The sequence below is a fragment of the Oncorhynchus keta genome, chromosome 24 (genome assembly GCF_023373465.1).
Source record: "Oncorhynchus keta strain PuntledgeMale-10-30-2019 chromosome 24, Oket_V2, whole genome shotgun sequence".
Taxonomy (NCBI): Eukaryota; Metazoa; Chordata; class Actinopteri; order Salmoniformes; family Salmonidae; genus Oncorhynchus; species Oncorhynchus keta.
Genome location: NC_068444.1, coordinates 3,223,975 through 3,236,394, shown reverse-complemented (window position 1 = coordinate 3,236,394; position 12,420 = coordinate 3,223,975). Strand labels below are relative to the sequence as shown.

At 49.8% G+C, this 12,420-nt stretch overlaps 1 protein-coding gene across 1 annotated transcript in view; it reads left to right on the top strand.

The window, feature by feature from the left end:
- LOC118402687 (non-structural maintenance of chromosomes element 4 homolog A-like) overlaps window positions 1-8,505 on the top strand; it is a 37,046-nt gene extending 28,541 nt beyond the window's left edge. The window contains exon 8 of the mRNA XM_052477524.1: window positions 8,327-8,505. Coding sequence (XP_052333484.1) covers window positions 8,327-8,490 — 164 coding nt within the window. The 3' untranslated portion in view covers window positions 8,491-8,505. The remainder of the gene's footprint in view (window positions 1-8,326) is intronic.
- Window positions 8,506-12,420: the final 3,915 nt, after the last annotated feature.

The following is a 12,420-nucleotide window of genomic DNA, read 5'->3' as shown; positions in this document are numbered from 1 at the left end:
TGGCTAGAACAGGCAAGCCCCATACTATTGTAGAGGAGTGGCTAGAACAGGCAAGCCCCATACTATTGTAGAGGAGTGGCTAGAACAGGCAAGCCCCATACTATTGTAGAGGAGTGGCAAAGACAGGCAAGCCCCATGCTATTGTGGAGGAGTGGCTAGAACAGGCAAGCCCCATACTATTGTAGAGGAGTGGCTAAGACAGGCAAGCCCCATACTATTTTAGAGGACTGGCTAGGACAGACAAGCCCCATACTATTGTAGAGGAGAGGCTAGAACAGGCAAGCCCCATACTATTGTAGAGGAGTGGCTAAGACAGGCAAGCCCCATACTATTGTAGAGGACTGGCTAGGGCAGACAAGCCCCATACTATTGTGGAGGAGTGGCTTGGACAGGCAAGCCCCATACTATTGTGGAGGAGTGGCTAGGACAGGCAAGCCCCATACTATTGTAGAGGAGTGGCTAAGACAGGCAAGCCCCATACTATTGTAGAGGACTGGCTAGGGCAGACAAGCCCCATACTATTGTGGAGGAGTGGCTTGGACAGGCAAGCCCCATACTATTGTGGAGGAGTGGCTAGGACAGGCAAGCCCCATACTATTGTGGAGGACTGGCTAGGACAGACAAGCCCCATACTATTGTGGAGGACTGGCTAGGACAGGCAAGCCCCATACGATTGTGGAGGAGTGGCTTGGACAGGCAAGCCCCATACTATTGTAGAGGAGTGGCAAAGACAGGCAAGCCCCATGCTATTGTAGAGGAGTGGCTAGAACAGGCAAGCCCCATACTATTGTAGAGGAGTGGCTAAGACAGGCAAGCCCCATACTATTGTAGAGGACTGGCTAGGGCAGACAAGCCCCATACTATTGTGGAGGAGTGGCTTGGACAGGCAAGCCCCATACTATTGTGGAGGAGTGGCTAGGACAGGCAAGCCCCATACTATTGTAGAGGAGTGGCTAAGACAGGCAAGCCCCATACTATTGTAGAGGACTGGCTAGGGCAGACAAGCCCCATACTATTGTGGAGGAGTGGCTTGGACAAGCAAGCCCCATACTATTGTGGAGGAGTGGCTAGGACAGGCAAGCCCCATACTATTGTGGAGGACTGGCTAGGACAGGCAAGCCCCATACTATTGTGGAGGAGTGGCTAGGACAGGCAAGCCCCATACTATTGTGGAGGAGTGGCTAGAACAGGCAAGCCCCATACTATTGTGGAGGAGTGGCTAGGACAGGCAAGCCCCATACTATTGTGGAGGAGTGGCTAGGACAGGCAAGCCCCATACTATTGTGGAGGAGTGGCTTGGACAGGCAAGCCCCATACTATTGTAGAGGACTGGCTAGGGCAGACAAGCCCCATACTATTGTAGAGGAGTGGCTAGGACAGGCAAGCCCCATACTATTGTAGAGGACTGGCTAGGGCAGACAAGACCCATACTATTGTAGAGGAGTGGCTAGGACAGGCAAGCCCCATACTATTGTAGAGGAGTGGCTAGGACAGGCAAGCCCCATACTATTGTAGAGGAGTGGCAAAGACAGGCAAGCCCCATACTATTGTAGAGGAGTGGCTAGGACAGGCAAGCCCCATACTATTGTAGAGGAGTGGCTTGGACAGGCAAGCCCCATACTATTGTAGAGGAGTGGCTTGGACAGGCAAGCCCCATACTATTGTAGAGGAGTGGCTTGGACAGGCAAGCCCCACACTATTGTAGAGGAGTGGCAAAGACAGGCAAGCCCCATACTATTGTAGAGGAGTGGCTAGAACAGGCAAGCCCCATACTATTGTAGAGGAGTGGCTTGGACAGGCAAGCCCCACACTATTGTAGAGGAGTGGCTTGGACAGGCAAGCCCCATACTATTGTAGAGGAGTGGCAAAGACAGGCAAGCCCCACACTATTGTAGAGGAGTAGCAAAGACAGGCAAGCCCCATACTATTGTAGAGGAGTGGCAAAGACAGGCAAGCCCCACACTATTGTAGAGGAGTAGCAAAGACAGGCAAGCCCCATACTATTGTAGAGGAGTGGCAAAGACAGGCAAGCCCCACACTATTGTAGAGGAGTGGCAAAGACAGGCAAGCCCCACACTATTGTAGAGGAGTGGCAAAGACAGGCAAGCCCCACACTATTGTAGAGGAGTGGCAAAGACAGGCAAGCCCCACACTATTGTAGAGGAGTGGCAAAGACAGGCAAGCCCCACACTATTGTAGAGGACTTAATTCTTCCTGCTGCCGTGGATGTGGCTGGGACAATGCTGGGGGAAAAGGACAAAAAACTATACAGACAATCCCTTCATCAAACAACACTGTTTCACGACGCATCAGTGACATGGCAGGAGATGTTTTGAAACAATTACTGCTTCACATACAAGCCAGTGAATTATATGTGTTACAGCTGGATGAGTCAACAGGCGTGGCACAGCTCCTGGTATATGTCTGTTACAGCTGGATGAGTCAACAGGCCTGGCACAGCTCCTGGTATATGTCTGTTACAGCTGGATGAGTCAACAGGCCTGGCACAGCTCCTGGTATATGTCTGTTACAGCTGGATGAGTCAACAGGCCTGGCACAGCTCCTGGTATATGTCTGTTACAGCTGGATGAGTCAACAGACCTGGCACAGCTCCTGGTATATGTCTGTTACAGCTGGATGAGTCAACAGACCTGGCACAGATCCTGGTATATGTCTGTTACAGCTGGATGAGTCAACAGGCCTGGCACAGCTCCTGGTATATGTCTGTTACAGCTGGATGAGTCAACAGGCCTGGCACAGCTCCTGGTATATGTCTGTTACAGCTGGATGAGTCAACAGACCTGGCACAGCTCCTGGTATATGTCTGTTACAGCTGGATGAGTCAACAGACCTGGCACAGATCCTGGTATATGTCTGTTACAGCTGGATGAGTCAACAGGCCTGGCACAGCTCCTGGTATATGTCTGTTACAGCTGGAGGAGTCAACAGACACCTGGCACAGCTCCTGGTATATGTCTGTTACAGCTGGAGGAGTCAACAGGCGTGGAGGGCCTGGCACAGCTCCTGGTATATGTCTGTTACAGCTGGATGAGTCAACAGGGCCTGGCACAGCTCCTGGTATATGTCTGTTACAGCTGGATGAGTCAACAGGGCCTGGCACAGCTCCTGGTATATGTCTGTTACAACTGGATGAGTCAACAGGCCTGGCACAGCTCCTGGTATATGTCTGTTACAGCTGGATGAGTCAACAGACCTGGCACAGCTCCTGGTATATGTCTGTTACAGCTGGATGAGTCAACAGACATGGTGGGCCTGGCACAGCTCCTGGTATATGTCCGTTACGTTTATGGGGGGGTCAATTAAGGAAGACATCCTCTTTTATAAAGTGCTGGACAGCTTTGTGACATCAAATGGACTTTGGTGGTCAAGATGTGTTGGTGTTTGTACTGATGGTGCAAAAGCCATGACAGGGAGACATAGTGGAGTGGTAACACGCGTGCAAGCAGTTGCCATTTGGGTACACTACAGCATCCACCTAGAGGCTCTTGGGTACACTACAGCATCCACCTAGAGGCTCTTGGGTACACTGCAGCATCCACTGAGAGGCTCTTGGGTACACTGCAGCATCCACTGAGAGGCTCTTGGGTACACTGCAGCATCCCCCTAGAGGCTCTTGGGTTCACTGCAGCATCCACCGAGAGGCTCTTGGGTACACTACAGCATCCACCTAGAGGCTCTTGGGTACACTGCAGCATCCACCGAGAGGCTCTTGGGTTCACTGCAGCATCCACTGAGAGGCTCTTGGGTACACTGCAGCATCCCCTAGAGGCTCTTGGGTTCACTGCAGCATCCACCGAGAGGCTCTTGGGTACACTACAGCATCCACCTAGAGGCTCTTGGGTACACTGCAGCATCCACCGAGAGGCTCTTGGGTTCACTGCAGCATCCACCGAGAGGCTCTTGGGTACACTACAGCATCCACTGAGAGGCTCTTGGGTACACTGCAGCATCCACTGAGAGGCTCTTGGGTACACTGCAGCATCCACTGAGAGGCTCTTGGGTACACTGCAGCATCCACCTAGAGGCTCTTGGGTACACTGCAGCATCCACCTAGAGGCTCTTGGGTACACTGCAGCATCAACGAGAGGCTCTTGGGTACACTGCAGCATCCACTGAGAGGCTCTTGGGTACACTGCAGCATCCACCTAGAGGCTCTTGGGTACACTGCAGCATCCACCGAGAGGCACTTGGGTACACTGCAGCATCCACCGAGAGGCTCTTGGGTACACTGCAGCATCCACTGAGAGGCTCTTGGGTACACTGCAGCATCCACCTAGAGGCTCTTGGGTACACTGCAGCATCCACCGAGAGGCACTTGGGTACACTGCAACATCCACTGAGAGGCTCTTGGATACACTGCAGCATCCACCTAGAGGCTCTTGGATACACTGCAACATCCACCGAGAGGCTCTTGGATACACTGCAGCATCCACCGAGAGGCTCTTGGGTACACTGCAGCATCCACTGAGAGGCTCTTGGGTACACTGCAGCATCCACCTAAAGGCTCTTGGGTACACTGCAGTATCCACCGAGAGGCTCTTGGGTACACTGCAGCATCCACCTAGAGGCTCTTGGGTACACTGCATCATCCACCGAGAGGCTCTTGGGTACACTGCAGCATCCACTGAGAGGCTCTTGGGTACACTGCAGCATCCACCTAGAGGCTCTTGGGTACACTGCAGCATCCACCTAGAGGCTCTTGGGTACACTGCAGCATCCACCTAGAGGCTCTTGGGTACACTGCAGTATCCACCTAGAGGCTCTTGGGTACACTGCAGCATCCACCTAGAGGCTCTTGGGTACACTGCAGCATCCACCTAGAGGCTCTTGGGTACACTGCAGCATCCACCTAGAGGCTCTTGGGTACACTGCAGCATCCACCTAGAGGCTCTTGGGTACACTGCAGCATCCACTGAGAGGCTCTTGGGTACACTGCAGCATCCACTGAGAGGCTCTTGGGTACACTGCAGTATCCACCGAGAGGCTCTTGGGTAAACTGCAGCATCCACCTAGAGGCTCTTGGGTACACTGCAGTATCCACCGAGAGGCTCTTGGGTAAACTGCAGCATCCACCGAGAGGCTCTTGGGTTCACTGCAGCATCCACCTAGAGGCTCTTGGGTAAACAGCAGCATTCACCTAGAGGCTCTTGGGTACACTGCAGCATCCACTGAGAGGCTCTTGGGTACACTGCAGCATCCACCGAGAGGCTCTTGGGTACACTGCAGCATCCACCTAGAGGCTCTTGGGTACACTGCAGCATCCACTGAGAGGCTCTTGGGTAAACTGCAGCATCCACCTAGAGGCACTTGGGTAGACTGCAGCATCCACCTAGAGGCTCTTGGGTACACTGCAGCATCCACCGAGAGGCTCTTGGGTACACTGCAGCATCCACCTAGAGGCTCTTGGGTAAACTGCAGCATCCACCTAGAGGCTCTTGGGTTCACTGCAGCATCCACCTAGAGGCTCTTGGGTACACTGCAGCATTCACCTAGAGGCTCTTGGGTTCACTGCAGCATCCACCTAGAGGCTCTTGGGTAAACTGCAGCATCCACCTAGAGGCTCTTGGGTTCACTGCAGCATCCACCGAGAGGCTCTTGGGTACACTGCAGCATCCACCGAGAGGCTCTTGGGTTCACTGCAGCATCCACCGAGAGGCTCTTGGGAACACTGCAGCATCCACCTAGAGGCTCTTGGGTTCACTGCAGCATCCACCTAGAGGCTCTTGGGTACACTGCAGCATCCACCGAGAGGCTCTTGGGTTCACTGCAGCATCCACCGAGAGGCTCTTGGGAACACTGCAGCATTCACCTAGAGGCTCTTGGGAACACTGCAGCATCCACCGAGAGGCTCTTGGGAACACTGCAGCATCCACCTAGAGGCTCTTGGGAACACTGCAGCATCCACCGAGAGGCTCTTGGGAACACTGCAGCATCCACCGAGAGGCTCTTGGGAACACTGCAGCATCCACCTAGAGGCTCTTGGGAACACTGCAGCATCCACCGAGAGGCTCTTGGGAACACTGCAGCATCCACCGAGAGGCTCTTGGGAACACTGCAGCATCCACCTAGAGGCTCTTGGGAACACTGCAGCATCCACCTAGAGGCTCTTGGGAACACTGCAGCATCCACCGAGAGGCTCTTGGGAACACTGCAGCATCCACCTAGAGGCTCTTGCTGCCAAAGGAATGCCTGACAGCTTGAAATACGTTTTGGACACTACAGTGAAAATAGTTAACTTTGTTAAAGCAAGGCCCCTGAACTCTCGTGTATTTTCTGCACTATGCAATGATATGGGCAGCGACCATGTAACGCTTTTACAACATACATTGGCTATCATGGGGCAAAGTATTGACACGTTGTTTTTTGAATTGAGAGATGAGCTTAAAGTTTTCTTCACTGACCATAATGTTCACTTGCCTGACCGCTTGATGATGACGGGTTTCTCACACGACTGGTCTGTCTGGGGGATGTTTGTTCTCACACGACTGGTCTGTCTGGGGGATGTTTGTTCTCACACGACTGGCCTGTCTGGGGGATGTTTGTTCTCACACGACTGGTCTGTCTGGGGGATGTTTGTTCTCACACGACTGGTCTGTCTGGGGGATGTTTGTTCTCACACGACTGGCCTGTCTGGGGGATGTTTGTTCTCACACGACTGGTCTGTCTGGGGGATGTTTGTTCTCACACGACTGGTCTGTCTGGGGGATGTTTGTTCTCACACGACTGGCCTGTCTGGGGGATGTTTGTTCTCACACGACTGGTCTGTCTGGGGGATGTTTGTTCTCACACGACTGGTCTGTCTGGGTGATGTTTTCTCTCACACGACTGGTCTGTCTGGGTGATGTTTTCTCTCACACGACTGGTCTGTCTGGGTGATGTTTTCTCTCACACGACTGGCCTGTCTGGGTGATGTTTGTTCTCACACGACTGGCCTGTCTGGGTGATGTTTGTTCTCACACGACTGGCCTGTCTGGGTGATGTTTGTTCTCACACAACTGGCCTGTCTGGGTGATGTTTGTTCTCACACGACTGGCCTCTCTGGGGGATGTTTGTTCTCACACGACTGGTCTGTCTGGGTGATGTTTGTTCTCACACGACTGGTCTGTCTGGGTGATGTTTGTTCTCACACGACTGGCCTCTCTGGGGGATGTTTGTTCTCACACGACTGGTCTGTCTGGGGGATGTTTGTTCTCACACGACTGGTCTGTCTGGGGGATGTTTGTTCTCACACGACTGGCCTGTCTGGGTGATGTTTGTTCTCACACGACTGGCCTCTCTGGGTGATGTTTGTTCTCACACGACTGGCCTCTCTGGGGGATGTTTGTTCTCACACGACTGGCCTGTCTGGGGGATGTTTGTTCTCACACGACTGGTCTGTCTGGGTGATGTTTGTTCTCACACGACTGGTCTGTCTGGGTGATGTTTGTTCTCACACGACTGGTCTGTCTGGGTGATGTTTTCTCTCACACGACTGGCCTGTCTGGGTGATGTTTTCTCTCACACGACTGGTCTGTCTGGGTGATGTTTGTTCTCACACGACTGGTCTGTCTGGGTGATGTTTTCTCTCACACGACTGGCCTGTCTGGGGGATGTTTTTTCTCACACGACTGGCCTGTCTGGGTGATGTTTTTTAATCACCTGAATGATCTGAATCTAGGATTACAGGGACTCTCCACAACTATATTCAATGTGCGGGACAAAATTGAGGCTATGATTAAGAAGTTGGAGCTCTTCTGTGTCTGCATTAACAAGGACAACACACAGGTCTTTCCATCATTGTATGATTTTTGTTGTTGTCTGCAAATGAACTCAAGCTTACGGACAATGTCAAATGTGACCTCCGTGGCAAAAGTGTTACGAAATATGTTAAATTAACTTTGTTGTAGACGTTAAATTAGACGTTAAATGATTTGATATTAGTTGGTTAAAGAGCTATTTGTCATGTTGGTTAAAGAGCTATTTGTCATGTTGGTTAAAGAGCTATTTGTCATGTTGGTTAAAGAGCTATTTGTCATGTTGGTTAAAGAGCGATTTGTCATGTTGGTTAAAGAGCTATTTGTCATGTTGGTTAAAGAGCTATTTGTCATGTTGGTTAAAGAGCTATTTGTCATGTTGGTTAAAGAGCTATTTGTCATGTTGGTTAAAGAGCTATTTGTCATGTTGGTTAAAGAGCTATTTGTCATGTTGGTTAAAGAGCTATTTGTCATGTTGGTTAAAGAGCTATTTGTCATGTTGCTTAAAGAGCTATTTGTCATGTTGGTTAAAGAGCTATTTGTCATGTGCCTCTCTCCCCTTGTATCTCCAGCCACATCTCCCATCTCCTACTATGAGTTTGTCATAGACCCCACCTCCTTCTCCCGCTCTGTGGAGAACATCTTCCACACCTCCTTCCTGGTCAGGGTGAGTGGTACATGTTGGATACTTCAGATCAATATATCGCCACCTTTTTTTTTTTTTTTTTTTACATGATTCACTATTTATTGTAAAATAACTTTTAATTGTGTATTTGTTTGATTTACAAGTGCACAGGACCGAGGACAAAAATGTGTAATCAAAACTGATACTAAGATGTAAAATGAATTTGTTTGGAGGTAAGGGATTCTTGTTTATATTGTTTATCTTACATGTATAAGGTGCCAACAGGGTAAACAGTGACATTCAACCAGTTAAAAAAAAAAGAAACAAACGGAACATTCTACTCCACTGCACTCTATTGTAAAGTGCAAGGGTGACAGTATATTGACTGCATCTGTAGGTAGTACCTACCGGGCGTCAGGGTAGCCTAGTGGTTAGAGGCAGGTAGCCTAGTGGTTAGAGGCAGGTAGCCTAGTGGTTAGAGGCAGGTAGCCTAGTGGTTAGAGGCAGGTAGCCTAGTGGTTAGAGGCAGGTAGCCTAGTGGTTAGAGCAGGTAGCCTAGTGGTTAGAGACAGGTAGCCTAGTGGTTAGAGACAGGTAGCCTAGTGGTTAGAGGCAGGTAGCCTAGTGGTTAGAGGCAGGTAGCCTAGTGGTTAGAGCAGGTAGCCTAGTGGTTAGAGACAGGTAGCCTAGTGGTTAGAGACAGGTAGCCTAGTGGTTAGAGGCAGGTAGCCTAGTGGTTAGAGGCAGGTAGCCTAGTGGTTAGAGACAGGTAGCCTAGTGGTTAGAGACAGGTAGCCTAGTGGTTAGAGACAGGTAGCCTAGTGGTTAGAGACAGGTAGCCTAGTGGTTAGAGGCAGGTAGCCTAGTGGTTAGAGCAGGTAGCCTAGTGGTTAGAGACAGGTAGCCTAGTGGTTAGAGACAGGTAGCCTAGTGGTTAGAGCAGGTAGCCTAGTGGTTAGAGCAGGTAGCCTAGTGGTTAGAGACAGGTAGCCTAGTGGTTAGAGCAGGTAGCCTAGTGGTTAGAGGCAGGTAGTCTAGTGGTTAGAGCAGGTAGCCTAGTGGTTAGAGACAGGTAGCCTAGTGGTTCGAGGCAGGTAGCCTAGTGGTTAGAGCAGGTAGCCTAGTGGTTAGAGCAGGTAGCCTAGTGGTTAGAGCAGGTAGCCTAGTGGTTAGAGCAGGTAGCCTAGTGGTTAGATCAGGTAGCCTAGTGGTTAGAGGCAGGTAGCCTAGTGGTTAGAGGCAGGTAGCCTAGTGGTTAGAGCGTTGGAATAGTAACCGAAAGGTTGCAAGTTCAAACCCCCGAGCTGACAAGATACAAATCTATCGTTCTGAACAAGGCAGTTAACCCACTGTTCCCAGGCCGTCATTGAAAATAAGAATATGTTCCCAACTGACTTGCCTGGTTAAATAAAGGTAAAATATAAACATTTAAAAAATATGTCCCTAATTGTATCTGTAGGCAGTAGCTACGTAGATATGAAAAGATGACTCCCCTGAAGCTTGTTGTCTGTAGCTAGTAGCTAGCTACCGTAGATATGACCCTAGTTGTGTCTGTAGGTAGCAGCTAGCTACCGTAGATATGACCCTAGTTGTGTCTGTAGGCAGTAGCTACGTAGATATGAAAAGATGACTCCCCTGAAGCTTGTTGTCTGTAGCTAGTAGCTAGCTACCGTAGATATGGTCCTTCTGTAGCTCAGTTGGTAGAGCATGGCGCTTGTAACGCCAGGGTAGTGGGTTCGATTCCCGGGACCACCCATACGTAGAATGTATGCACACATGACTGTAAGTCGCTTTGGATAAAAGCGTCTGCTAAAAGCCATATATATATATATATGACCCTAGTTGTGTCTGTAGGTAGCAGCTAGCTACCGTAGATATGACCCTAGTTGTGTCTGTAGGTAGCAGCTAGCTACCGTAGATATGAAAAGACGACTCCCCTGAAGCTTGTTGTCTGTAGGTAGTAGCTAGCTATGTAGATATGACCCTAGTTGTGTCTGTAGGTAGTAGCGAGCTACCGTAGATATGACCCTAGTTGTGTCTGTAGGTAGCAGCTAGCTACCGTAGATATGACCCTAGTTGTGTCTGTAGGTAGCAGCGAGCTACCGTAGATATGAAAAGACGACTCCCCTGAAGCTTGTTGTCTGTAGGTAGCAGCTAGCTACCATAGATATGAAAAGATGACTCCCCTGAAGCTTGTTGTCTCTATGTAGTAGCTAGCTACCGTAGATATGACCCTAGTTGTGTCTGTAGGTAGCAGCTAGCTACCGTAGATATGACCCTAGTTGTGTCTGTAGGTAGCAGCTAGCTACCGTAGATATGAAAAGACGACTCCCCTGAAGCTTGTTGTCTGTAGGTAGCAGCTAGCTACCGTAGATATGACCCTAGTTGTGTTTGTAGTTAGTAGCTAGCTACCGTAGATATGACCCTAGTTGTGTCTGTAGGTAGCAGCTAGCTACCGTAGATATGAAAAGATGACTCCCCTGAAGCTTGTTGTCTCTAGGCAGTAGCTAGCTACCGTAGATATGACCCTAGTTGTGTCTGTAGGTAGCAGCTAGCTACCGTAGATATGAAAAGATGACTCCCCTGAAGCTTGTTTATCGTAGAGCAGAACAACCCCCTTTCCATGTTGGTGACATTTAGTTTTGTAGCTCCAGTTCACGGTTCAGTCCGTAGGAAGACGTCTCGAAATGAGGGCGTCCGATAGAGAGTTCAGACGACTGCCGTAAAGCTTGTGGATGTCGTGCACCCTAACAAACAACACTGTTGTGTTCACGGGAGTCTCGTATTTCTACGGTGGTGACTAATTAGTGTGTATATTATTTTTGGTCCGGATCTTCTCATGTCCGCTGTCGCAAGTCCCATCTTATGGAATAGAAGCAAACTTTATATCAGCGGGAAAAGGGGAGATTGAGCTGCTTCAAGAAACACAGGTTACGTACGTAACCATGTTCGCGTGTTATTGCATCACTCCAATATGATATCCTTCCGCACAGGCAGGATACACACGACAGTCGCGTCTACCGGGTAGTGCTGCGGTCGCCCGCCTTAAAAACTGCTGCCGTGGCACTACTTCCTTTATCGAGGCGCCGTAGATCACTGACAAAGACCACAAAACCGTGGTTACATACACTATTTATACAAAAAAGTATGTGGACACACATTTAAATGTGTGGATTCGGCTATTTTCAGCCACACGTTGCTGACAGGTGTATAAAATCGAGCACATAGCCATGCAATCTCCATAGACAACTATTGACAGTAGAATGGCCTTACTGAAGAGCTCAGTGACTTTCAGTTTGTCAAATGTCTGCCCTGCTAGAGCTGCCCCCGGTCAACTGTTAGTGATGTTATTGAAGTGGAAACGCCTGGGAGCAACAAACGGCTCAGCCGTGAAGTGGTAGGCCACACAAGCTCTAAGAATGGGACCGGCGAGTGTTGAAGAGTGTAAAAAATGATCCGAACTACTGAGTTCCAAACTGCCTCGTGTCAACTGTAAAGTTTGGTGGATAAGAATAATAGTCTTGGGCTGTTTTTCATTGGTTCAGGCCCCTTAGTTCCAGTGAAGGGAAATCTTAACTCTACAGCAACTCTACAGATTCTGTGCTTCCAACTTTAAGGCAACAGCAGTTTTAGGAAGGATCTTTCCTGTTTCAGCATGACAATGCCCCGAACACAAAAGCGTGTTCCATACAGAAATGGTTTGTTGAGATCAGTGTGAAAGACTTGACTGTCCTGCACAGAGCCCTGACCTCAACCCCATCGAACACCTTTAGGATGAATTGGAACCCGGCTGTGAGCCAGGCCTTAATCGCCCAACATCAGTGCCCGACCTCACTAATGCTCCTGTGGCTGAATGGAAGCAAGTCCCCTGCAGCAATGTTCCAACATCTAGTGGAAAGCCTTCCCAGAAGAGTGGAGGCTGTTATAGCAGCAATGTTCCACCATCTAGTGGAAAGCCTTCCCAGAAGAGTGGAGGCTGTTATAGCAGCAATGTTCCAACATCTAGTGGAAAGCCTTCCCAGAAGAGTGGAGGCTGTTATA